General features: G+C 38.7%; 2 protein-coding genes across 10 annotated transcripts in view; both read left to right on the top strand.

Annotated features, from left to right (window-relative positions):
* The window catches only part of Arb2a (ARB2 cotranscriptional regulator A), a 420,978-nt gene that overhangs the window by 301,563 nt on the left and 92,941 nt on the right, over positions 1-26,474 (top strand). The window contains exon 11 of one of the 9 annotated variants that reach the window (XM_063245341.1): positions 9,049-9,095. The exons of the other annotated variants lie outside the window; for them this stretch is intronic. Within the exon in view, the coding sequence (XP_063101411.1) occupies positions 9,049-9,080 (32 nt within the window). The 3' untranslated portion in view covers positions 9,081-9,095. Of the gene's footprint in view, positions 1-9,048; positions 9,096-26,474 lie in introns of those variants that run through there. 9 annotated transcript variants of the gene reach the window in all.
* Positions 9,810-26,474, top strand: Pou5f2 (POU domain class 5, transcription factor 2). Its single transcript, XM_063245347.1, has one exon. It carries the CDS (start codon positions 18,138-18,140, stop codon positions 19,140-19,142), a length of 1,005 nt encoding a protein of 334 aa, XP_063101417.1. The 5' UTR covers positions 9,810-18,137; the 3' UTR covers positions 19,143-26,474.

The raw sequence follows: 26,474 nt of genomic DNA, 5'->3' as shown, positions 1-26,474 counted from the left end.
TTATAAACACTTAATCAGGAACTCTGGTGCAGTAATTGGTTAGAAAATCACTTAAAATAATCTATCTAAAAGTAAGACCTGTATGTATATAGATCATTAACGTTTGCCCTGATTGTAATCACATCCAATATTATTCTATGATTTTTTACTCTCTTTATTTCACAGTAATCAAAGTGAATTTAAGTAATTTCACTCTAGAAATCTCACTTCTAAAAAAATTAAAAATAGCCACCATGTTTTTTACTGCTTCCTAAATCAATTTGTGAAAAATCTTTCGAGGAATTTGGCAGTAAAGGTGGCAACTCTTCATTTACTGAGCTATGTCTTCTCTTTAAATGTAAAACTAATTATTTTTGGAATGCTTTTAGATAAATAACTGAATAATATAAATGTGTATTTGTACTTGAAAATGAGTTACGAGTTAATATAAAAAAGCTATTACTTTTATTGTCCCCATAGCAGTGTCTTCTGACTTCTAATACTGTGTCTGTCGTCATCTGAAAAGCCAGCTCTGGCTTTGAATCTCTTCTGTCTGGAAATTCTTGGTCCTGCTATTTGACAGAATCACATCTTGCTCAACCTGCAGGTCCCCCTCTTCCCCGTCTACCCGTGTTGCTTGTCTGAACCCCCTTTCCTTCTCTGTGAGTACATTTTGTGTGCATCCTGCAAGTCCTCAGGTCCCCAGATCTGTCTGCTCTCATCCACGTGTTCTCTGGCTGCTCCAGTGGACACCCTGTCAGACATAGTAGCAAATCACAGTGATAAATCTGTCTGCTGGCAAAATACCCTAAAACATACCTCTTCAGAGAGACAGCATTGCTTTCTAGAGATGATTTTGAACTTGTAAAATAAATATTCTTTGATACTAAAATGAAAATTCAAAATGAACATTAGGCACTATACATAGTACAAATATTTTCCACTTATGAAATCCCAAGATGTTCTGAGTTAATCAGTGTGTTAAAAATCACAAGTGCGGCAAAATTTTTAAAGTTTTGTTTCATCATACATCTTAAATATGGTTCTTTTCTAAAGGAAAATAGTTCTATTTAATAACAAATTCTGGGAGATACTTTGATCAGTGACAAGTTGTAGGTGTGAAAATTGATTCAATTGATATTTGATGTCTAAATACTCTTTGAGACTTTGTACTAGTATTTCTGTCTACAATGTCTATTAATATCTCCTTCAAGCATACATATCTCTCAATAGGTTAAACCAATATATGAAGAAATCCTGTACCAGCTAGTTTATAGACATTTTCTGTAACCACATGGCACAATCCTTGACAGAATTCAGTTGTGTTACATAATTTCTTAATTTCCAAAATACTATAGAAATTCCTCATTGAAAATTTAAGCAAGAAACATACATATTATTTTAAGCTTTCCATTGTAATGATTTCTAAAACTGAGACTTTTAAACAAAACTTTAAAATTTTCTAATAACTTAAAATCAATACTGGCTTGATCAATATTAGCTAATGTTTTAGAACTTTAAAAAAGTAATGTGAAATTTTTCAGATTTGTACTTGTATTCACATTTGATAAATTGATTTCAAAGAAATTCAGTCTTCTTTCAATTTGAATTTATGTGGTATAGTAGCCAGCCCTTTTCTGCTTAGTTTCCATAAGGAGCATAATTAAGTTTAAAAGAAGACATTGTTAATTTAAGGCCACAAATGTAAGTGATTAAATATATCCAATATGTAGAAAGCTGCAATATGTGAAATTAGAAGTAGTCAATTTGAATTTTAGAGTTACAAGTATAGGCTTCTGTAACCACTGTTGTGTAGGTTTTTGCAGTTCTTCTCTTATGAAGAAATATTTCCTCAGAATTATTTTGTTTTGCTTTCTTCAAAAACAATACCCAGAATGTAAAAACAACCTATGGAGCAAAATTTTAAATTTAATCTTTATTAATTAATTATTAATTATCTTCATTTGTTCCCCATAAAATTAAGCCTAATTCTGTGTTTCATCCCAAATTTATTTTTCTTGGTTTACTTGAGGTAAAAAATGAGTTGCAGATATTTATCCTTTAATTCTGCAAATATTTATTGAGTACCTAATATATGGTAGAAACTAGTTTAACTTCTTAGGCTTTCAAGAGTATTAGCATGACTTCTACACCTCAAGGAGTTCACAGACTCCAAGAAAGAAGTCTTATGCTTACTAAGAAGATTCATTTCTGGACAGACAATGATTATTGAAATGGATAATAGGATTGTTTGAGAACAGCATTAGGTCTTATGAAATCCTTCAAAATCTGACACTTCTGTGTATTAAATACTACTCCTGTGCACCTACAAATCGATGCATCTTCTGAATGGGTTCACCTCCTATACACACTATTGTGAGAACCTGACCTTACTCTAGGAAGACAATTGCAGATGAATATGTCATTATCTCAAACATTTTTGTGGTATTAAGTTAGCACTTATGAACTAGAGATTCATCATGACTGGCAAATTTATATCCTTCCACATACGTGGGGAATTCTATAATGTAGCCCAATAAATACCTGCATTCACACTGTCTGTAAAATGAGGCAATACTGGTGCCTTATTGGGTTGCCATTATTGGGTTGTGCCCAAGGTTAAGTGAGATAATTTATATGGAATTTTTAAAAAGTACCTGGCATATGTATAGTAAGGACTTGATCATTACAGGTAATTCATATACACTGTTTTACGGTTCTGATAGACACATTTTAGTTACTGTTGTGTAGTTGAATAAAACCAGTCCCCCCCAAAAATTGAAATTTCATATGCTTTCATTCTTTTGTTTTGATTGGTTTTATTCTGTTTAGTTCTGTTTGATTTTATTATGTGTGATGATATGGACACATATTTTGAAGGAAACAAGAGACATTATGGTGGCCGTTGTTGATTTCCTATTGTTTTGAAGTCTTTTTTTTTTTTTTTTTTATTTAAGAGGAAAAAGAGAAAAACACAAAACAAACCAAAGCGGCGTAAGGGTACACGCAATACAGAACTACAAAACAAAACAAAACAAAAAACAAAAAACCATAACAGTAAGAAATTACCTGCTAGTAGATTACACACTATTTTCTTGAAAATAGTTCCTCAAATCACAGTATCAAAGAACACAAGGTGGACATTCAAACAGGGAGACTGCAAACAGCTGTGTTCAATGTTCCAAAAACATTGATAAAGTCAGCTATTTAACACCCCCAAACACACTTGCTGTTATATCCGTTAGAGCTCCTTTTCTTTTTTTTTTTTCCCTCTCTTTTTTACAACAAAATTTACACATCTTGGATTTTATTACTCCTTAGTGCTTATTACTTTCTTTGGGGGGGGGGGAAGAATACAGTCAAATATGGCAAAACAAAGCTGTCAGTCAATACCAAGGATAGACATAGCACATGGTGTAGAACAGAGTACAAGTTTATCAACAATGGTTATCAACGTTGTCCCTTGTTTCCTTAAAAAGAATTGTCTATCTTATTAGATATTATAAAGTTGGACAAAACAGTAGAGAACAAGACCAATAAAACTTAGGCATTGTAAACATTACAGGACTTCCAAAGAAGACAATAGTCAAACCAGAATGGGTATCTTAGTGAATCTTATTGTCTTCAAAGTAGTTGCCTATGTCTTCAAACTTGATACTATCATATAGAATGGAACAGAGTCTAATCAGTCAAAACAAGATCGTGGGAGTACTACAGGACTTCAAAACAAGTTAATAGGAAATCGAAAAGAGTTACTATTTATATATCCTAATTTTTTTGAATTTTTTCTTTAATTAAGACAAACATAAGAAATGACTAAATAATTTTTTTTGAAACAATAAGGGGGAGATTGAGATAAAACAGGACATAACAATATAACAATAGAGGTCACAGCATGACTGTTTCAACAACCTAGTACTTCACCACCTTATAACCTGACTTAATAGTAGTTACCATAGTGTCTTTTTCCTTGAAATATTTGGGTAAAACTTCATATACTCTAGCTTCAAATATTTTCATATCAAGAAGCCCAGAATAAAGCCTTTCTAATTAATGAGTGAAAACTTTATAAGGCTTCAAGGCCACCTAATGGGGAATCATGATTACCACATATTTTTATATATTTGAATCATTACTTACATTAGGGAAACTATTCGGTATTCACACATGCGAGATTGATTTATTTCACTTATGAGTATGGTCTCAAGCTGTGCCCATTTATTGATAAATATCTCAATGTGATCCTTCTTTATAGCTGAATAATACTCCATTGTATAGAAATACCACAACTTTTTTATCCATTCCTCAGTTGATGGGCACTTGGGTTGTTTCCAAGATCTGGCGATTACAAATCGTGCTGCTATAAACATAGGTGCACATATATCACTGTGGTATGATGCTTTCAGTTCTTCTGGGAATATGCCTAGAAGTGGAATAGCTGGAATAAATGGGATTTCCAGTCCCAACTTTTTGAGAAATCTCCAGACAGATCTCCACAAAGGCTGCACCAGTCTACACTCCCACCAGCAGTGCAGGAGAGTTCCTTTTTCCCCACAGCCTCTCCAGCATTTGTTGTCGGTTTTCTTGATCCTGGCCATTCTTTCAGGAGTGAGATGGTATCTCAGTGTGGTTTTAATTTGCATTTCTCTAATGACCAATGATGATGAGCATTTTTTCATGTATTTATTTGCCATTTGCATTTCTTCATCTGAGAATTGCATATTCATCTCAGATGCCCATTTTTGGATTGGATCTTTGAATTTCGGAGGTCTGAGTTTCTTTAATTCTTTATATGTTTTAGACAAGAGACCCTTGTCTGAGAGAGAGTTCACTAAAATCTTTTCCCAGTTTGTGGGTTTTCTTTTCACTATGCTGGAGATTTCTTTTGACATGCAGAAACTTTTTAATAAGAAGTGGTCCCAGTTATTGATTCTGGGAAGTATTTCCCGTGCGGTTTGAGTCCTGTTCATGAATTCTTTACCTACTCCTATGTCTCCAAGGTTTCTACCTATTTTGTCTTCCAATAGATTTAGTGTTTCTGTTTTAATATTCAGATCTTTGACCCATTTACATTTTAATTTAGTACATGGTGATAGACATGGGTCTAGCTTTAGTTTTCGGTAAATGGAGAGCCAGTTTTTCCAGCACCATTTATTAAAGAGACTGTCGTTCTTCCAGTGAACCTGCTTGGCTCCTTTATCAAAAATAAGGTGGTTGAGTGTGTTCGTAGTTGTGGTTGTATCTTCTAATCTATTCCACTGATCTTCACCTCTGTTTTGATTCCAATACCATGTTGATTTTACTACTGTTGCTTTGTAGTATAACTTCAAGTCAGGGATTGTGATGCCTCCTGCTTTGTCTTTGCTGCTTAGAATTGCCTTTGCGATTCTAGGTCTCTTCTGGTTCCAGATGAAATTTAGGAGTGATTTCTCTAAATCTATAAGGTATGTTGATGGTATTTCTATTGGGATTGCATGGAATCTGTATAACAGTTTTGGGAGAATGGCCATTTTCACAATGTTTGTTCTTCCTATCCATGAGCAAGGGATGTCTTTCCATTTTCTGAGATCATCTTCAATTTCCTTTTTCAGTGTATTATAATTTTCACTGTATAAGTCTTTCATTTCTTTCGTAAGAGTAATTCCTAAATATTTCATTTTTTTGCTTGCTAATGTGAATAGTCCAGTTTCTCTTATTTCCCTCTCTGTAATTTTGTTGTTCGTGTATAGGAATGCTATTGATTTCTGAGTATTGATTTTGTATCCAGCCACATTACTGAATTTATTTATTGTATCTAAGAGTATTTCAATGGAGTTTAGGGGGTCTTCTATGTAGAGTATCATGTCATCTGCAAACAATGATAATTTAACTTCTTCTTTTCCTATCTTTACCCCTTTTATTTCTCTTTCTTGCCTAATTGCTCTGGCTAGTACTTCCAGTACTATATTAAATAGGAGTGGTGATAAAGGACATCCTTGTCTTGTACCCGATTTTAAAGTAAAGGCTTTCAATTTTTGGCCATTTAGTATGATGCTGGCTGTTGGTTTGTCATAAATGGCCTTTATTATATTGAGTTAAAGACCATTTATTCCAATTTTCTGTAAAGTTCTTATCATGAATAAGTGTTGGACCTTATCGAAGGCTTTTTCTGCATCTATAGAGATGATCATGTGATTCTTATTTTTGGCTTTATTGATATGGTGGATTACATTTATTGATTTGCGTATGTTGAACCATCCTTGCATTCCTGGGATGAATCCCACCTGGTCATGGTGTATAATCTTCTTGATGATTTGCTGGATCCTATTTGCCAATATTTTATTGAGGATTTTTGCATCTGTGTTCATTAGGGAGATCGGTCTATAGTTCTCTTTTATAGTTGGGTCTTTCTCAGGTTTTGGTACTAGAGTAATATTTGCTTCCAGGAATGACTTAGGAAGGATTGCTTCCCTTTCAATTTCATTGAATAGTTTGAGGAGTGTCGGCATTAGGTCTTCTTTATATTTCTTGTAGAATTCTGCAGTGAATCCATCTGGGCCTGGGCTCTTCTTGGTGGGCAAGGACCCAATTACATTCTCAATTTTATTAGCAGAGATTGGGTTATTCAACAGTTTTATATCCTCTTGATCTAGCTTTGGTACTTCATATGCTTCTAAGAATCTGTCAATTTCTTCTGTGTTATCAAACTTTTGAGAGTAGAGGTTTTCGAAATAGGTGTTGATGATCCTCTGTATTTCTATTGGGTCTATAGTGATTTCTCCTTTTTCATTTCTTATTGCATGAATTTGAGCTTTTTCTTTCCTTTTTTTAATAAGGTTGGCTAGGGGCTTATCGATTTTATTTATTCTTTCAAAGAACCAACTCTTTGATTCGTTGATTCTTTGGATTGTTTTCTTAGTCTCTATTGCATTGATTTCTGCTCTGATTCTTATAATTTCCTCTGTTCTTTTGGCTTTGGGCTTGACTTGCTCTTCTTTTTCTAGCTGTTTGAGGTGTAGCATCAAGTTATTTACTTGTATTCGTTCTGTTTTCCTGATGTGGGAACTCAGTGCAATAAATTTTCCTCTCAGAACGGCTTTCATTGCATCCCACAGATTCCGGTAAGTTGTATCTGCATTTTCATTTTCTTTTAGGTATTGTTTAATTTCTTCTTTAATTTCTTCTGTGACCCACTGATTACTCAAGAGTGTGTTATTTAGTTTCCATGTGTTTGCGGAATTTTTGCAGTATCCTTTGTCATTAATTTCTAATTTCAGAGCGCTATGATCCGATAATATGCAAGGGATGATTTCAACTCTTTTGCATTTGCTTAAATATGTTCTGTGAGCTAATATATGGTCTATTTTAGAAAATGATCCATGTACTGCTGAGAAGAATGTGTATTCTGATGTTGTTGGGTGGAACATTCTGTATATGTCTATCAAACCCATTTGTTCACAGGTGTGATTCAGTTCTGTTATTTCTTTGCTCATTTTCTGTCTGGTTGATCTGTCCCTTGGTGTCAGTGGTGTATTAAGGTCTCCTGTTACAATTGTGTTACTGATAATTTGAGTTTTCATTTCTGTTAATAATTGTTTTATATAACTGGGTGCTCTGGAGTTTGGTGCGTATATATTTAAGATAGTTATCTCTTCCTCTTGGAGTTTTCCCCTTACGAGTATGTAGTGACCTTCTTTGTCCTTTATGGTCATTGTTGGTTTAAAGTTCACGTTGTCTGCAAACAGAATGGCTACTCCTGCCTTTTTTTGGATTCCTGCTGCATGAAGAATTGTTTTCCATCCTTTGACTTTCAGTCTGTGAGTATCTTTCTGGGTTAGATGGGTTTCCTGTAAACAGCATATGGTTGGATTTTGTTTCTTGATCCATTCTGCTAGTCTGTTTCTTTTGATTGGCACATTGAGACCATTTACATTAATGGTTATTACTGTTAAATGCTGGTTAATTGTAGGAATGTTATCTCTCTGCTGTTGCATCTTTATCTTTCGGTTCTGTTTAATTATTTGCTTTGCTTAGTGGTTTTTTCCTTTGTGTATCTAAACTGTCTTTCAATATTTTTTGCAGGGTTGGTTTGGTGTTCATGAAGTTCTTCAGCTGTTCTTTGTCATGGAAGTATCGTATTGCACCATCTATTTTGAATGATAGTTTTGCAGGATATATCAGTCTTGGCTGGAAATCATTTTGCTTTAGGATCTGGAATACTTCACTCCATGCTCTTCTTGACTTTATCGTTTGTGCTGAGAAGTCTGCTGTGATTCTGATAGGTTTTCCTTTATAAGTGATTTGTCTTTTCTCTCTGACAGCTTTTAATAATCTATTCTTGTGTTGAATTTCTGGGATGGTGACTATTATATGTCTGGGTGTAGTTTTATTTTGGTTATGACTGTTTGGAGTTCTATATGCTTCACTGATCCTGATGTCAGTTTCTGATCTCATGCTTGGGAAATTTTCAGCTATTACTTCTCTAAATATCCTCCTGACATCCTTCATGTTGTCTCCCTCTCTTTCATTAATCCCTATCATTCTTATGTTATTCTTCTTTGCATCGTCTTGCAGTTGTTGAATTGTTGTTTCCTGGTTCCTTGTTATTTTCAAAAGATCTTTCCTTTCCTGTTCACTAGCTGCAATCCTGTCTTCAAGGTCTGAAATTCTATCTTCACTTTCATTAAGGCGGTTTTTACAACTTTCAGTGGAGTTTTTTATTTCCTGTATATCTCTGTGCATCTGCATTATGTATTCTGTTTGTTTCTTATATTGCTCGTCTAGGGATTCTATCTTTTTGTTTAGTTCCTCCAATTTTTTATCTGTGTTTTCTTTAGATATATTTAGAATCTCTTTCATTTCTTTTATCATTTCTTCTTTTATCTGGGAGATTATTTCGAGTTTGAATTTCTTTAAAGCTTCCTGGAGTTGCTTGTCAATTTCAGTGGCTATTGTGTCCGATATATGAGGTGGATGGGATATATTTTCTTCTATATACATCGCTCCTAGGGTTTCTTGAGATGGGCTGGAGGTTTGAGGTTGTAATTTGGTCTTTCGTTTTGTCATTTTCCTATATTTCTGTGTTTCAAGTGTTACTTGAAAGCTTCCTCAGGATCTGTTGAAAATCCCCTTCTATGTTTGGAGCTACTGGGACTCTGGTGCCGCGCTACTCCAAGCCATTAGGCCTACAGAACCAGTGGCCCTCCTCTGCCTGCTCAGAACTCCGCAGTTCCAGACAAGCTGGGCCTCAGGGACACTGTGCGCCCACCTGCCCCTTGGAAGCTCCACAGTTCTTCAATCGCAGCCGGGTTAGGGTACTCACCACAGGCCGCAGTGCTTCAGGAACCTGTGGACCCTCCCTGGTTGCAGAGATATCCACAGTCCTCCAGACACGCAGAGAGGCCAGTGAGGGCACCCCAGATCTGCCCAGCTCCTCCTCTGCAGACCTGTGGCCAGGCGTGGCTGCTAAACAGGCTGGGCTAGGCTGGTAGTGTGGGCCAGCCCACCTATTGGGAGCTCAGCAGGTCTCCAAATGAAGCCGGGAATGGGGAGGCTGATGTGGAAGCCTTAAACCCACCTCTCTCCTTCACTGCACCTGGAAGCCTGAGGGAACTCCAGCAGTCTGGGCGCAGAAGTCCAGAGTCCTCCAGACACGCAGAGAGGCCAGTGAGGGCACCCCAGATCTGTCCAGCTCCTCCTCTGCAGACCTGTGGCCAGGCGCGGCAGCTAAACAGGCTGGGCTAGGCTGGTAGTGTGGGCCAGCCCACCTATCGGGAGCTCAGCAGGTCTCCAAATGAAGCCGGGAATGGGGAGGCTGATGTGGAAGCCTTAAACCCACCTCTCTCCTTCACTGCACCTGGAAGCCTGAGGGAACTCCAGCAGTCTGGGCGCAGAAATCCAGAGTCCTCCAGACACGCAGAGAGGCCAGTGAGGGCACCCCAGATCTGCCCAGCTCCTCCTCTGCAGACCTATGGCCAGGCGCGGCTGCTAAACAGGCTGGGCTAGGCTGGTTGTGTGGGCCAGCCCACCTATCGGGAGCTCAGCAGGTCTCCAAATGAAGCCTGGAATGGGGAGGCTAATGTGGAAGCCTCAAACCCACCTCTCTCCTTCACTGCACCTGGAAGCCTGAGGGAACTCCAGCAGTCTGGGCGCAGAAATCCAGAGTCCTCCAGACACGCAGAGAGGCCAGTGAGGGCACCCCGGATCTGCCCAGCTCCTCCTCTGCAGACCTGTGGCCAGGCGCGGCAGCTAAACAGCTGTTTTGAAGTCTTGTATTGCTTTGATTGTTTTGTTTCTGGTTGGCTTTATTCAGCTTTGTTTTCTTTGATTTTATTCTCTTTAAAATAAAAATTTAAAAAACTTTAAAAAGTTGAAATTTTAGTTACTACAATAATATTAGCTGTGAGGAACTGCATTAAGTACATACTTTGCCATTAGCCCTACTGCTGTCCACATTCCGCATGTAAATAACACACACACAGACACTCATAATCAATGGCCAATTATTATCACTTCTTTCAAAATCTGTCACTGGTTATATTATGCCTTATTTCAGTGGACACACAAATAGCACTATCTCCTATTTTATAAAAAATTTATAAAAATTGTTAACAAAAATGAGCCTAACCCAACAAAAGTGGAAGTTCAGCAAAGGAATGAAGTAGTATGAATGAAATTGGAGAGTGTTTATGATGAAAAGGTTAAACACATCACAGAGAAAGCACAGATTCAGCTGACTGAAACACAGCGACCACAGCAGTACACCTGTGCATGAAACGCACTGTCAGAGATAGCTTAACTGTGGTGAAAGTGCAAAGGATGCAGTGTGGGGGACCTGATCCAACCCTAGAGAGGTGACATTTTGCCCAGGCATACAAATGATATGCTTAAACTTTAAGTTATTCGGCAAGAAGTCAGCAAGCACTGTTCAAATTACTTTAAATAATTTTTACAGAGCACTTTAATTCTTATTCTTTCTAATGTCTTAAACTACAGTACACTTAATAAAATGAATTTTACTTTCTTGTGTTCGTCTTTAGGTGATATGAAGTAGGGTTTTTTTTTTAACAGTTTGACCAATGCATTTTAAAGGCCACAGAACAATTATAATTGCTCCTATTCAGATACTGTGATCACTTTGCATGATTTCAGCTTGTAGCCTCATTTTTATAGCGCCACATACTGTGCAAAATGAGAACTTTGTATTGTTGCTTTTATTAGCAATTATTTTGTCCAGTAAATCAAATGCTGTAATTTTATGACTATTGTTCACTGCTTTTCAATATTTGAATTTTTCTCCTGCTTCTGTCTTTGCATTCTCTAGGTTATCTCTGTTCTAGTTGAGCCATGTCTTGTCTAAGTTATTCTGCTAGGCTACTGATATATCCTCCATGAAAGTACAGTATTTAACCTCTTTATTTTAGTACTTTTCAGTATTGTGACCTATTTCTTCACTCTCCTAAGTCTCCTACTTAAATTCCATACTAAGACCTTCTCTTTTATTCTTCCTCCTATTAATATCCTATTCTTCCATACTCCCGTTCAATCCTGAAAGCCCGTCAGTTCTTTAATATATTGCCTTCCTTTCAGACTGACACCTGCCCTAGGACATATGCGTAAAGGAACTTCTTTGAATTCATTGCTTACCTCCTTACTTTTCATCTACATTTCTGTCAGTCATAAAAGACTACTATTCTTAAATTTAAATTATTACAGAAAATTTCATGTAAGCAAAATATAAAATGCTAACTGGAAATTGACCACTTAACACTCACAACGATTGTGTATTTTCATTATATATATTTTGCATTTCTTGAGTCAGGTGGGTGTATAGTTGAATATTCAAAAAAATAAACTTTATATTAAATAGTGATAATGGAAAACTTGCTTTTAGTTTTCTGTTCACTTTGGTTTGATGTAATTGTTTCCTAGAGTTCTGAGGCTGAAGATAAAACCCTTACCTACCTGCTGTTTTCTGCACATGCATAGAATGAAGAGCCGGCTGCAGAGAGCTGGAGCAGTTGGCTCTGGACAGTTTGATTTGGGCATGTGTCAGGGTCCCAAGGGAAGCTAGCAGCCTGGTCAGTTTCCTCCTCGACTCTGAAATCAAAGTGAGGTGCTTTAGCAAGGCATCTGAGTTTGATGAGCTTGCAAAAGCTTTTTCAAGTTGAAAATGCTGAAAGAAAAAAGTTTCAATCTAAATAAATAAATCCCGGCTTCTACTGTTTAGACGCCTATTACCTTTTGAATTTCCTGTGTCATTGTGCATTTAATGCTACTTAAAATAAGAGTTCATTTTTGCAAAAAAGCATGAGTGACTATTTGGCTTGCTTCAGCTCATGGTTTCTTAAAGAGATCACAAGGAAATTCACAGAGGCCCCAAACTTGTGAAGGTACAAGCATCAAAGTCAGTTAATTGGAATTTCTAAAAAAAAATTTTTTTAAGCCTCCTAACTCCTAAAACAGTTATCTGCTATAAACAGAAACTCTGTCCTGCTTGTCCAAGCCCACATTCCATCCTGAATTATTGATTTCGTTGGTCATAAGCTGTCATCCTGTTAGGAGCATTTTGCTGTGCAGCCTTACGGAAAATTTTTCCTTAAGCCGGTTGTGCATCTCCTGTTTTAAAGTGGAGGCAGAGTGAAGATTTGAATGTAGAATACAGTGACTGCACTCTGACTGGAGTAATCAATGCCAGAACATCCTTACAGCTTTTCTTCTAGAACAAGGGCAAACTCAGCTAAAAAGTTTGTTTAAATCATGCTTGGCATAACAAGAACCTTTCAACTCTCTATCTCTGACTGGCTATGAATACACCTGACTCATCACCACAGTGCCTTTCAACTCAGTGCCACTCAGCTGAACTTCTCCTTCTGCTTTAGACAGACAGTTAAAATTCAGGAAGGCCTCTGGGAAGGCTGTAGGCTTTTATACATGGCATCATTTTATAGCAAAGGAATTCCATAGCTCTTAAATATCTCACACAAAATAAAATATGGGCTTTTTCTCTGAATACTCTCCACCTCTTTGTGGTGTCTCACTGTGTAATTGAGTTACATAGTCATGAGCACTTATTTCTAAGCAGAGATTATGTCACAACAAAGATTTTAAAGATAATAAAAAGAATGACAACCAAAAGGAGTATCTAAAACAAATTTCTTCATAATCTTAGTCCAAAGTTTTTTGGGATTTTATTTTTTGAGACTTTTCTTTGTAGTCCTGGGGTTGAACCCAAGGCCTCAGGCATGTGAGGCAGGCGCTGTACCGCTGAGCTATATCCCAGCCTCTTAAAATGCAGAAAATCAAATGTCGGTCCCTTTGCTGCCTTCCAGCTTCTCTCTAATATTGCACAACATTAAAGCTCTCCCTTCACTCCTGTTGTCCTCTGCTGTCCCCTGTGCAGAACACTGCTGTTGTTCCCTATTTTGATAATCAGCAATGAATCAGCCTATTTAACAGCTACATTGATTTGATTAGCTCTTTCTCTGAGTTACAACTTTCATGTTTTTATAATTTTAATTTATTAGTTTTTCTTACTTGCATAACTTAACTTTAATGCCCCCCTTTGCTTTATAAAGTTCAGTAATTAAACATCCACACTAAGGATCAAGAGTTTAATTATTTCATTGTAGTTTGAGGTAGTTTTCAGTGAAGTAACTTATTATAATGTGTGATGTTAACTCTCTCAGCGTAGAGTAGGAGGGATTGTTCCTCAAAATACTCAGCTGCCAGTGATTGTCTTGATTCCTGCCCTTCTGAGGGCTGTGCTTTCACACCATGCCGTGTGCCTGGTCAGTGCTCACTTCCTAGGACGCCTATGGAGTAAGGACAACAAGAAAGACCAGTACTAGCCAGTCCACCTTGCCTTTTTCTCTCTGGCCTGGCCATCATTCTTAGAGCTGTTCTGTTCAGCTCTACTGATTTAATTGCAAATAAATGTGTTTTTGTTGTTGTATATATTTTGAGACTATTACAGAAGTAGAAGTTCTCATACACCATGGAACAAAGCCCAGTCTTTCTCCATGTGGATCATGACCAGCTTTGGAAAAGATGCATTTGGAGAAGTAAAGTAATACTTTCCTTTTTAGGCACACAGTAGCTTGCCCACAAGATGACACCAAATTAAAGGCAGATCACCCTCATGGCCATGTATTTTTCATGAACATGCCATCCTAGGAGCACTGTGGTTAGTCCATGCTGTGGTGCTTTACTGGGTACCTAAGTACAAAGTAAATTGTATCTAAAAATATCCATTTGGCAGGTTCTATATCCCCTAGCTAGAAGACTAAAATACGAACCTCCAACTAACTGTTTAAGGCAGCAAATATGTGTGAGTGGAAAAGTACGTGAGTTCAGAGGCAGGGACTCTGCTCCAGAGTGCATAAGGAAGACTTTCCAAAGAAATGACTAAACCCTGCAAGGACACTTGTTACTAATTCTGCCACCTCCCTTTCCTGCTTTTTACCGTAAGTGGATCATGGCAGTTGCTTTTGCCTTCTGAGAGTACGGGTTATTTAAGGAGAGCTTAATAATCCAAATGTTCATACTTCGTACATTTCTACTTAAAACAACTATTTCAGGAAAACTTTTTAATTTCAGAGACCTTCATAATAGAAAACACTTCTCTCAGGTTAGTACAGTCATTCTGTTCACCTTACCATTGATGTTGTCCCATATTTAGATCTTAAATACATGTGGCCAGGGATTATGGATTTCTTATCCTTATTTTCTAATTCCCTATGGTAAGACTAGCCTGATTCTTACACAGTAATCTACTCACTTACTCAGAGGTCTCTGTATTTGCCGAAGGTGATGGATTAGCCTTCTGAAGTTCCCTGCCCAAGCAGCACTGGTTGTCTTGGGCATTCCCATCAGCTTTCTATCCCTGATGTCAGTCTCTTTTCCAAGCATATATGCTTCTTATTTTCTCTAATTAGTTCATTTCCAAGGCACATTAAATACATTTATAAGGAGATGTCGAGACTTTCTATGAAAATAGGGACTTGCTTTGTGACAGCTCATATGCATAAATCAGGAGATGCACATGAAATCTGACCAGGCACGAAGAAAGCCTTAATTGAGAGCAGCCAAGATCAAATTAATATAGTCTTACTTTTTCATTTAGTCACTGTTTTCAGCTACTGTGTTTTAACTAATCTGATAAAGCTTAGCTCAGGTTCATTTGAACTCATTATTTCCAATTCACTAAAAATATTTTTATTTAACCTGGCTTTAAACAACTAATGAACCTTTTCTCTGGTGGTCCTTATGAAGATAGGGTGTTTTCACTATGTGACCCTTAATGTATAGCAGTGATGGGGAACCTTTTAGAGCTTTCAGTAATACAAACAGCTCACTGTAGCACGCATATATTCAGCCCGGCAGGTATGTCCTTTCTTTTTACTTTTGTCTGTGATCCACATTTCATTCTGTTTAGCAGATACTGGCTGCTGTGTGATTTTGAGAAAAACAGTAGGTAGATATATGTGGAAAAAGTAGATAATGGCAAAATTATTCTTAGGTAGAATTCTGAATATTGCAAACTTTTTTCATCAACTTGCAGTTGAAATACAATTTCTGGAAAATCAGAAGACTTTTCATCATTAATGGTACAAAGGGTCATTTATTTCACCACAAATATTTCTTGACTTTTCACTACATGTCCAATGTATAGCACTGGGTCTGCAGATCTAGCAGTGAACAAGTTGGGTAAGAACCCTGCCTTAGTAAGCACTCTCACAGGGGTTGCAGTGAGGTGCAGATGACAGATGGATCCCATACACAGCCACTTGGTTTTCAGATTCTTCTCTCTTTACCTTGTTTCAAGGCCGTATCTCCAATCTCGTTACTTGTACTGCTGAATTTGATTTAGTCTCATGTTGCTCTGTCACCTAGGAAGAGGTGTAGAAGGGCCTTTTTCTAATATAAGAGAGAACAGTGGTACCTAGTGAAGTCAAGTTTCTCAGTGTTAAACAAATTAAAGGAGCTTCCTTTCCGAGTTGTGCAGATAAAGATTCACTCATTTATTCAGAAAACAGTTGTTGAGCACTGTATCACCCAAGGTTCTATTATGTTTCAGACTTTGTAACTCATGCATGTCTCCCATGCTATTTGGAGAGACAGAGATATAAAACTAATGATTACTGATATTCCCTAGTAGTAATATTGTTACTAAAAATCTTACGTGATGTACAAGGGGAGCACACAAAAAGCAGTAACAAACTTGTCTGTATAGAATGTTTGTAACTAACTCACATAAGTCGCAACCCAACTGAGTCTTCAAGGTAGAAGTACATCGTGCTTCATTTATTCAGCACACATTTACTAGCACCTTCTGTGTCCTATGACCTATTGTAGGTACTATAGTCACAGCAGGGGACTAGACAAAGTCCCCACCCTCTTGTATAGAGAAACACAATAAACAGACAAATCTGTGTAAGGTAGAGATGGGTGTAACATAGATAAAGAAAGAGAACAGAGTGTCAAACAGGTACCATTTAAACAGTGGTCAGGAATGGCCTCTTTAGTAAGAGAATATTTGAGCAAATCCTGAATAACAAGAAGATGTACTAGATTTTGAAGACATTTTAAGAGAAAAATGACAAATAGCTAGATTTTTGTTAGGTTTGGTTGGGTTTGGCTAGGTTTCCTTAGGTTCTCGGAAAATCCTCTCTAGCAGCAGTATGCAAGATGAACATAAAGGAGAAGCACAGAAAGCCAACTATAAGGTTATTGTGGTAATTTAGATAAGAAATTATGTGGGTTATACTGGATCAGCCAGATGAGATGCTAGCTAGAGTGGAGATGGTAGAGTTGAGACGGTTTAGGAGAACCAGTATACATATAAGACTTGATGCCTCGTGGATTATGGAAGAGTTCAGAAACTGAACTCCAGTACCTGAGTTGAAGTTTGGGTAGCTGAGTGGACGGACATACCATTGACCTGCTCAGATGTTGCTAGGGAGTAGGCAGGTTTATAGACACAGGAAATGAATTGGATTTGAGGCAGTAAAAATCAGAAGGCCCGTCATGGCTGGGACAAATTTGGCAGTTACTAGCATTTCACAGAAATTTTAAGAGGAAAAGGAGCAAAAAGAGTAACCAGCATGGTTGGATACTGGAAGGCAGTTTAGTAAGATGAAGATTTTTAAGATTTGACTGTCAGAAGGTCATTAGTGACTTTCAGAAGATTGATTTCAGTAGATAGGGGTGTAGACAGTGCTGGCTTAAAGAGTGAAGGGGTAAGATGTTGAGATTGTCCAGCCAAAGTCATTGTCCTCCTCTTTCTTAGGAGCTTTAAACCTTATGTCACATTTCTTCTTTCCTCTCCCTTCTTAGCTTTCTCCACCTAAGGTCTCAGATTCAATTTCTGAGCTAGGAGGATGACTGGGATTTACAAATTAAGATCCTTGGGGCTCTCATGAGACAAGGAGTCCATGGATATAGGAGCCTAATTGTGGTGAGCTGATTGCAGGGAGCATCCTCAACTGTGGTCTCTGTTCCACAGGGAAACTGGATCAGAAAGCTAAAGTGAGAGGAGAAACAAAGCACTTACAGGGCTGGTGGAGGAAACATGGAATTAGTTAAGAAGGCACCCAGTGAGGGAGTAGAATGTGACAGGTGTGGGGGCAGGGTGGAATCTGAGGCAGTAAACCGGTGTTAACTAGACAGTCAGGCACAGGTGTGTGGGTTTCTAAGCATGCAGGAACTGAGGGTGTGCAAAGGAGGGACTGAGGCAGTGCTTGAGCAGAGTAATGAATGGAAGGGAATCCAGCAGTACCTGACTGTGGATGTTTCATGTATTTGTGAGGCCCACTGGGTAGTTCACAGCATGTGGGAGGAATCTTATTACACCTCTGAGTTTCTGAACAACTGATAAATACCAGGAGTTCGTGTAGAGATAGGATGGAGGGAGTGACAAAGGGACCCCAGCTAAAGCTTTGCACCTTGGTGGGAGCTGGGAGCAAAAGTCAGAGTCAGGGGTCCCTGCCCTTAACCCCGAGGAGCCAGTGAGTGGATGTTTTAAAATTTCCTGCCTCCCCCGCAGCCTCAGTTTCTCCTGCTAGCAACGTCATCTCCGCCCACTGCAGGGCGGGGCTCGAGGACGAGGGTGGTTGTTCCAAAGCCTCGAGAGCCATCGGTTCCTACCAGACTCTTACTGGGGGTTGGTGCCCTACCCCATGGCTGGACACAGGGCCCCAGATTTATGCCTTCCAGACAGTGGAAGGGGTGGGCCCCCTGGGACAATGCCCCTGTGGGTTGACTTTCCCAGCTGTGTGAACGTCCAGGTGGCCCCTGGCAGACTGATGGTCTGGCAAGGGGTCGGGCCAACCATCTGCCGAGGCCCTGAGATGTGGGGTGTCCCCTTGGGCCCCGCACCTTGCGAATTCCCAGGAGGGCTGCCCCCCTGTAGAGCTGGCGAGGCAGGACCCTGGTTCCCCAGCCCCTCCGAGCCTGCTGGCCTCAAACCCTGCATTGCCCTGCTGAGCACCCCGAAGTTGGCGCTGCCCGAGGACATCTCAGCCTTAGAGAAGGAGATGGAGCAGCTGGCCAAGGAGCTGCGGCAGAAGAGGCTGACCCTGGGCTACTCGCAGGCGGATGTGGGCGTCGCCGTAGGCGCTATGTTTGGGGAGATGCTCAGCCAGACGACCATCTGCCGCTTTGAGTCCCAGCAGCTCAGCCTTGCCAAAATGTGGAAGGTGGGGCCGCTGCTGAAGATGTGGCTGGCGGAGATGAATGCCAAGAACCACCGAGGCCTATGGAAAATGGAGATGATTCTGCAGCAGGGCCGGAAGCGAAGACAGGCCCACAGGGAGAGAAGACTCCGGAATGACCTGGAGAGACTCTTCCTGCAGTGCCCGAACCCCACCCCCCAGCAGATAAGCTGCATCGCTGGGCACCTCCGCCTCAGGAAGGAGCTGGTGCAGATGTGGTTCTGTCTTCGCAGCCAGACCTGCAGCCCACTGACCCACTATGCCTCCCGACAGGAGAATACAGGAGCAGCTGGGCCCCTGGCTCCAGGGCCACCTGGGGGCTTTCCCCTGGCACCTGGGCTGCATATCGATTTCCTCCACTATGGGGGGTCCTACCTTACCCCCCTGTACCCCTCTGCGCCCTTGCCTGGAGGGGAAGTCTTTCTGTCTGCCCCAGCTTCCTCCCTGGGCCTGCCGAGGCTTTCCACCTGAGGGGAGGGGGAAGAAGAAAGAAGGCCGGGGCCAGGAATTTACGCATACACAGTTTGGGATCTGGGTGGGAATTGTTTAAGAAATTTGGGAGGGAAGTTTATTGATGCTTTGTGTTTTTCCCTTTATTTAAAAAATGGCTTTAGGTTTTAAGATATATTACAATATACAAGTGTTTTCAATAGTCTCTTTCTGTCTTTATTATGAACTGAAGATTGCGTCTGCTGTTTCATGTGGTGTTCGGGAAACATCGTGTTTAATTTTTTTTTCACATAAACACAATATTGGGTGAAAAACTCAAGTCACCAACTACTGTATAATACCACTTATTGTTATTATTATTATTAATTATTATTATAGCAGAACCCTAGCCAATGCAAACACAAAACCAGGCATAATCGTTGCCCCTGGGGAGAGGCTTGAGAACCCAATAGGAAAGGAGTGTCCAGAGCCCTCGCAGAGGCAGCCAGCTGTCTCCAGCTCTCTAATTCCTGTGCTTGCCGTGGGCTCACCTCGGCCCTCCACCTTATGCAGTGCGGCGGGGTTTTCTCCTGCCACTGTGTTGCTCTGTTCTCAACCCCTCTGTTGCTGAGCTAGGCAAAGTGGAGAGCTGTAGCTTCGGCCTGGTTCCAGCACACGTCCGTTTTTAGTTCCATCTAGACTGTGCCTTGGGAATCGTTCACACTTTGTTTGTGCACAGATAGGTTTTTGAATGGATGTTTGTGATTGTTTATCTAACATTCATGATGGTTGTGCCATTGTCCATTTTAAATCACTTTTCCAACCTCTTAGAAACTGGTCTTCCTCGGTTTCCATTTTGGTCAGTTTCGATTATCATACATTAGGGCTGGGGACATAGCTCAGTAGTAGAGCGTCTCCTTAGCATGCCCAAGACTCCAGATTAAATCTCCAACACCAGATTAAATCTCCAACACCAACAGGGGACGGGGAGTACTCTTTTTTTTTTTTTTTCAGACCCCACATACCTGCATGTCCTGTTTATAGATATTTCCAAAAGAGAAGCTTTTCTACTTTTATTCTATTTGCTGATGCTTTTGTTCTCTAATTGATTTTGTTTCATTTTTATTAATAGTTTCCCTATGCTCTTCTGGTTACTTTTATTTCTTTTTTCCTAATGGCATTTAGATTGTACTTACTTTGCTTGTGATTTGTTTTTGTTTCCTGGTGGCTGCTTGGAAAACTGCTGTGTGGAGCTGAGAGTGGGAGACAGGGCGACCTACATCCTGATCTGACCTCAGGTCCCTGGCTAAGTTCACCTCACACAAGATCAGGCTTCACTGATGCCTCCATTTAGTGTTCTCTTCCTGTGACTATAGAGAAGCTAATCTTTTACCTGTATTTTGGTGTGTGTAGTATATAGCTTAAAATTTCCTGTCAGGCATTTTATGTATAAATTCCTTTTGGTGACTCAGTGACATTCACAGCATGGAACCATCATCACTCTCCATCCCCAACATTTGGATACTTTCCCCAAACTTCAACCCTGTACTTCCTATGCAATAACTATTTCCCCATTCCTAGCCCCTGGTAACATTGAATCTACTTTATTTCTCTGCAAGTTTGTTTATTCTAGACATTTCATATTAGTGGGATCACATAATATTTAGCCTTTTGTATCTGGTTTATTTTACTCAGCACCTTTTCCAAGTTTATCTGTGTTGTGCCACACATGTTTCCTCTTTATAACTGAACAATATTCCATTAACAGAGACACCACTGATGCTGCTCCTGATGCTTGCCCTCTAGTAGTTACTAGAGGCTGATGTCAGCAGCAGGCCAGTCTTCAGATTTGTTGGATTCCTCCCACCTCCATTTAAAAACTGAAGACTGTAAAACTTTGCCATCATTTTCAAAATGTGTTTTTATTAAAAGTTTCCATTACCTTGTGTTTCTTTTAGACAGGGCAGATACTCCTAGCCTGAAGATGCCGAGCGCCATCAGAATATAAGTGGAGTAGTGTGCTTATGTGTGTATGTGCATTTCCTTTCAAGATGGTTGATAGCCTTCATCAGGTTTTCAAAGTGGATCATGACACTTTGGACAGAGTTTTAGTCCTTGAGAATCACCTTCCCTTTGTCTGACTTACTTTCAGTAGTTTTCTCTTGACCTATCCAATGGGCAGTTTCTGTTTGTTTGAAAATCTGTATTTTCTGGATATCTAGCTCAGTGTAGTATTAAGCCTTGAATGATTTTTGATGTGTTTCAAGTTTGGACCAAATATTACATAATTAACTTTATTGTTTTTATATTTTCATCATTCTGAGGACCTTAATTAAATTACTATTAATATCAATTTCTCCTTTTCCTACTTTTGTCTAAGAATATATGAAGGATTGATAGCTTTCCTTATTCCAAACCATTATTTTTTCTTGAATTAGCATCCGCTTTCTATAATTTCATATTTTGAAATACATAGTCTGTACATTCTTATTATACTAGAACCATTCAATGGAATTTCCTTTTCAGAAGAGCCATTTTTGTTTTTACCTCTCTTCTAGAAATAGTCTTGCTTACTCAATAGTATTGGTTTTCTTGGCAAAAAGTATTCATGATGAATTCATCTTAGAGTAGATAGTGGTATTATCCATGTAAAACAGTGCTTTAAAGTGAAAACTACAGTGCTACTGCAATAAAATCCCAGTGAAATATAGGGTTAGTAGTTTAGACAAAGTGATTCTAGACTAACAGAATAAAATTTAAGAACACAAGTGAGATTTAAAGATAGAACCATGTGACCTTGTCCTACTTAAACAGCATGGTACTGATGATGAGAAAAATAGCAGAAACAAGTATTTGAGAACTTCATTCATTGGAATGAGATCTGGTGCAGCCCACAACAAAGGCAATTCTGAAATTCATATGAAAAGAGCTTAAAGTATGCAGTCCCTTTGGGCCATTGTTTCAAATTTTAAGAATTTTTTTAAGAAAATAACTATGTGTGAGACTTTAGCAATAAAAATCGTTACAGCATTTTAAAAAATGAAGCAAGAAATTAAAAACAACATATATGTTCAGTAAAAGGTTAAGTAAATTAAATAGAACTCCATGTACAGTTAAAACTGTGGTGTAGGTCCACAGTTATTGACAGCCAGAGTTACAGAGTAGATCATTGAATGAGGCAAAACATCTTAATAAGCTGTACCATTTTGATACATGTTTTAAAGACATATGCTACATGGCAGAAAAACATATATGTATATGTTTTATAACTATACATGGTGGTACTGTTTTAGAATTCTTTCTATATTGCGTAGTTATTTAATAACCCAAGAAATATTTTGTCAAAAATCATCTTCATCATGTCTCTAAAATACTAATTCTTCATTTCAAAGCAGTATTTAAAAAGCTAAACATAATCACATTATTTTTAGTCACATTTGTAGTTTCCATAAAAGAATGACAATTGTCTAAAAGGACACGTACTGGGTGAGAAAGATAATGGTAAAATTAGCATTTGGGTTTTTTTTTAAGGATCAGATGCCCATTAATGTGAAAGAGCTGTAATATAGTTCAGTAAGTGAAGACACCTGCCATATGTCTCTTTTCCTGCACAACATGTAGTATAGTATGTGGGCTGTGCACAATTGTAATTTACAATTGCAATTAGGGTATTTATATACCTCTGTGTAGTTAACCAATATTCAGAATATAGTATAAACCCATATCATTCTTGTGTTTCTGTTTATTTTCCAATTTAAAAAAGCACTTAAAAATAGCAAAATCCTGACATTAACACAGCAGAATCTTCCTTGCTTGTCATTTTTAAGAAAAGCAAATGAATGCAAATAAAATACATGGATTTTAGAGTTTGAAACAGGGTCAGTTCCTGTGAAGGATGAGCTGTCATGTAGTAGTGACTCCTCCCTAATTCCTTAAGATGTAAACATTATCACAGCTGCACCTTTAGGAGAGCCACAACAGGAAGCTTTTGGAGGAATCACATGGTCTGTCATCATAGCTCAGTTGGGAAGCCACTTTGCCACCTTTCTTTTACCTGCTATAAATTCTGCCAATAGCAGACTTGGCTACTTTGCTCTTGAACTTGGACTTCTTATGTTTTCTTTCTTTAGCTTCCAACAGAATGACAAAACTCAAACTAGTTTCATTTATTTCTATCGACGCTTCTACTGCCTGCCTGCCAAAGACTTTTGATTTAAAAGGGAAAATTGAGGCCTTCTTGACAAATTACATTTCAAATTCATTATTCCTTTATAAAACTATGCAGTCTACAACCAGTTCTCTTTTCTATTGCTGACTGACTGGTATAGAACCTCTTCCAGGACTCGGTTAAGTGGCCAGGGCAGTGTGTAACATGCATTAAGTTGACTTATTTTAAAACAAATGATAATGTTCCAGGGACACTTCTTAAACTTTGAATGCTATTAATTTTAATATAAACTTTTTGATAGCTATTACTGTATTCTTTTGTTGTTGTTGTTTTGTTTTGTTTTGGTACCAGGGACTGAACTCATGGCCTCACGCTTGCCAGGCAGGTGCTTATGCCATTGAGCTAAATCCCCAGCTCCTACTGTATTCATTTTCTAGGACTGCCACACAAAGTCCTGGAGATTTATTTGTTTGAACAACCAAAATGTATTTTCACACAGCCCTAGAGGCCAGAAATCTGAGACTACAGTGTGGGCAGCTGGCTTCCTCTGCAAGCGACAAGAGAAGGGTCTGTGCCATCTTACCTGTAAGCACAGTCTCAGCCTTAGATCCTCACATCGCCTCCATCCTGAATGCGTCATGTCCACATTGCTTCTTTTTATAAGGACATCAGTCATACTGACTGACAGCCCACCTTAATGATCTCATTTTAACCCCTATCTCCAAAGTCAGTTTTACTGTGAGGCATTGAAGTTGAAGACTTTTGTATATGAATATTTGTGTGTAATTTACTTAGCCCATAACATAAGTCTAATTAAAATCTAAACTAACTTCAAATATTTATTAATGTAATCATTGAACAAATAACTCAGCACTCTCTGTCAGGTATACCTTAGGTGCTAAGATGCAGCAGAAACCAAAAACAGCTTAGAGTCTGGTGAGGCATCCAGATCTTAAATGAACAGATAATTGTGACTTATAACAAGTATACAATGGTAGGGACAGTGTAAGGCATTGGGCAGTTTTCTTCAGATTTATGTGTATAACCCTCCAAGTGTAGTATGTAAGTATTCCTTCTGATAATATCAACTGGTACCTAGTAGTATAAACGAGGGAACCTGCAGAAAAAGGATGAGGCACAGTTTGGGAGAGAGACATTTATTTGTAAGTTAAAATCCCACCTGAATAACTTACTGTCTGTTATTTTGGATGAATTACTTCTTTCAGCCTTGGCTTCTCATCTGTACAATATATTTAAGAAACCAGTGAATGAGAGTTGATAGAAGGATAACATTAGATAACATAGAAAGAAATTCCTTGGGCTTCTCTTTTACATAGAAAGTACTCCATTTTTCCTTACCTTGACTATGCTTTATTTGTGTCTCCATGAGCAAAAATAAAACCATTCCCCACAGGTGGAATGTATAGACTAAGAGGACACACAGCGCATGTAGGGTACGGTCACCCAGCCTCTCCTACTGCAGTTCCACGAAAGCTTTCCTTTCTTGTTGCCTGCTTGTCAACTGACTCTCCCAGTGTAGACCCAACATCATTTCCTCATTGCATATTGCTACAGGTTGACTAAAATGTCCCCCAAAGGTCCTGACTGGCACTGCTGGCAGGTGTGGGAGTCTTTAGTAGGTGGGTCACGGAGGCCTTCAGGTCCTCGGGTATGAACTCCTGAAAGGACAGTGGGACCTGCATCACTTCCTCGTCTCCTTTTCACATCCTGGCAATGAGATGAGCTGTGCTTCCTACCATGATTTTCTGCTTCCCTGTAGGCCCCAAAGCAATGGGCCAACGTCATGGATAGAAATGTCTAAACCTGTGACCCAAAAGAAACCCTTTCTCTTAGTAAGTCTTGGTTTTAGTTATGGTAACCGAAAGCTGAAGAGAACATGTATCTCATAATCTAGCTTTTCTATAGCTTACCATATCCATTTGCCACAAATTAGGTAGCAGAAGTCTATGAATGGCATTTAATACTGGGCATCCAAGGCCAAGTATGGGCAGGGATGGTTCCTTATGAGGTCAGGGAAGGAAGGATCTGTTCCAGCCCTCTCTCTGGCTTGTAGATGGCCATCTTCTCTAGCCCTCTCTACATCGTCTTTCTTCCATACATGCCTGTGTCCCTATTTCTCCTCTTTTGTAAGCCTGTTAGTCATGTTGGTATTTCTAATGACTGTCCAAAGTTAATGACTTCCTTCAAACTCGATTCCCTCGGTAAAGTTTGTACAAATAAGGTCACATTCCAAGATGTTGGAGCATGGGACTTTCAACATAAATTTTGAGGGGACACAATTCAACTTATATCACTACCATTTCTGATATAGAGAACATACAAGGGTATGCTGAGGGATAGGTGTAAAAAGTCAAGGAGACTTTTCCTTACAAAGGAGTTCAATAAGAGGCAGTAGTAAAAAGAAAAGAGCATTGGGCATATAGGCCAAATAGTCCTTGATCTATGTCCTGTCTCTGTCAGAAGTTCAGGTTTATCATCTCAGGAAAATTTTAGAAATGTAAGATTTCTTTTCTCATAAACAATAACATTGTAGCTACTTATTTCTATCTATTTTTGGAGCAGGATATTTGAACTCATTGGTGAGATTCAGGAGCATTCTTTTAGGAAAAAAATTTTGGGCATCTTGATATGGATATGACTCTTAGTTTGCAAAAAAAGGTTTGTTGTGTGAACCTGTTGAGAAAGCCCAGTGATTTTCTAAGTATTACCAGCCACTAATTTCATCAAACTAATGTAACAGGACAGACAGTTGTATCACCTTTAATTTGTTGTGATTGTTTTGTATTTACAAAAAGCAGAGCTAAAACAGCAAAGAGCAAATGTTCAGACAATGATTGTTTTCATAAACAATTTTAAAAATATTGCAAAATCCAAATAGACAACAAGTAAGTTTTAAAATATAACATTAAATCATTCCTTGTATAATAATCAGCCAGTAAACACATGCAGCTGTTGTAAATGATCACGTTTCAAACTTCTTTATGGCACCAGTCTGCTGAGCAAATATACATTATCTTTGAGATTTAAACTAAAGAGTAGAGGTAGGAAAAAACTTTCTATACAAGAATTTATTGTATTGTTCCTTACTCTCCTGAAAAGGTAGTCGTAGTAACACCATAAGTATAAAGGAATATTTCATTGCTTTGATGTCACATCGTTAAAGTAGTTAATCTATATCCATAAAT

Source organism: Cavia porcellus, unplaced genomic scaffold (genome assembly GCF_034190915.1).
Source record: "Cavia porcellus strain 051 isolate PalLab524CR breed Dunkin Hartley unplaced genomic scaffold, mCavPor4.1 scaffold_2, whole genome shotgun sequence".
Taxonomy (NCBI): Eukaryota; Metazoa; Chordata; class Mammalia; order Rodentia; family Caviidae; genus Cavia; species Cavia porcellus.
Note: the sequence above shows the minus strand (reverse complement) of the source record. Positions and strands in the feature narration are given on the sequence as shown.

What these genes read in the sequence shown, in the direction of transcription:
- Pou5f2 (XM_063245347.1), top strand. Translation starts at nt 18,138, where the DNA reads ATGGCTGGACACAGGGCCCCAGATTTATGCCTTCCAGACAGTGGAAGG.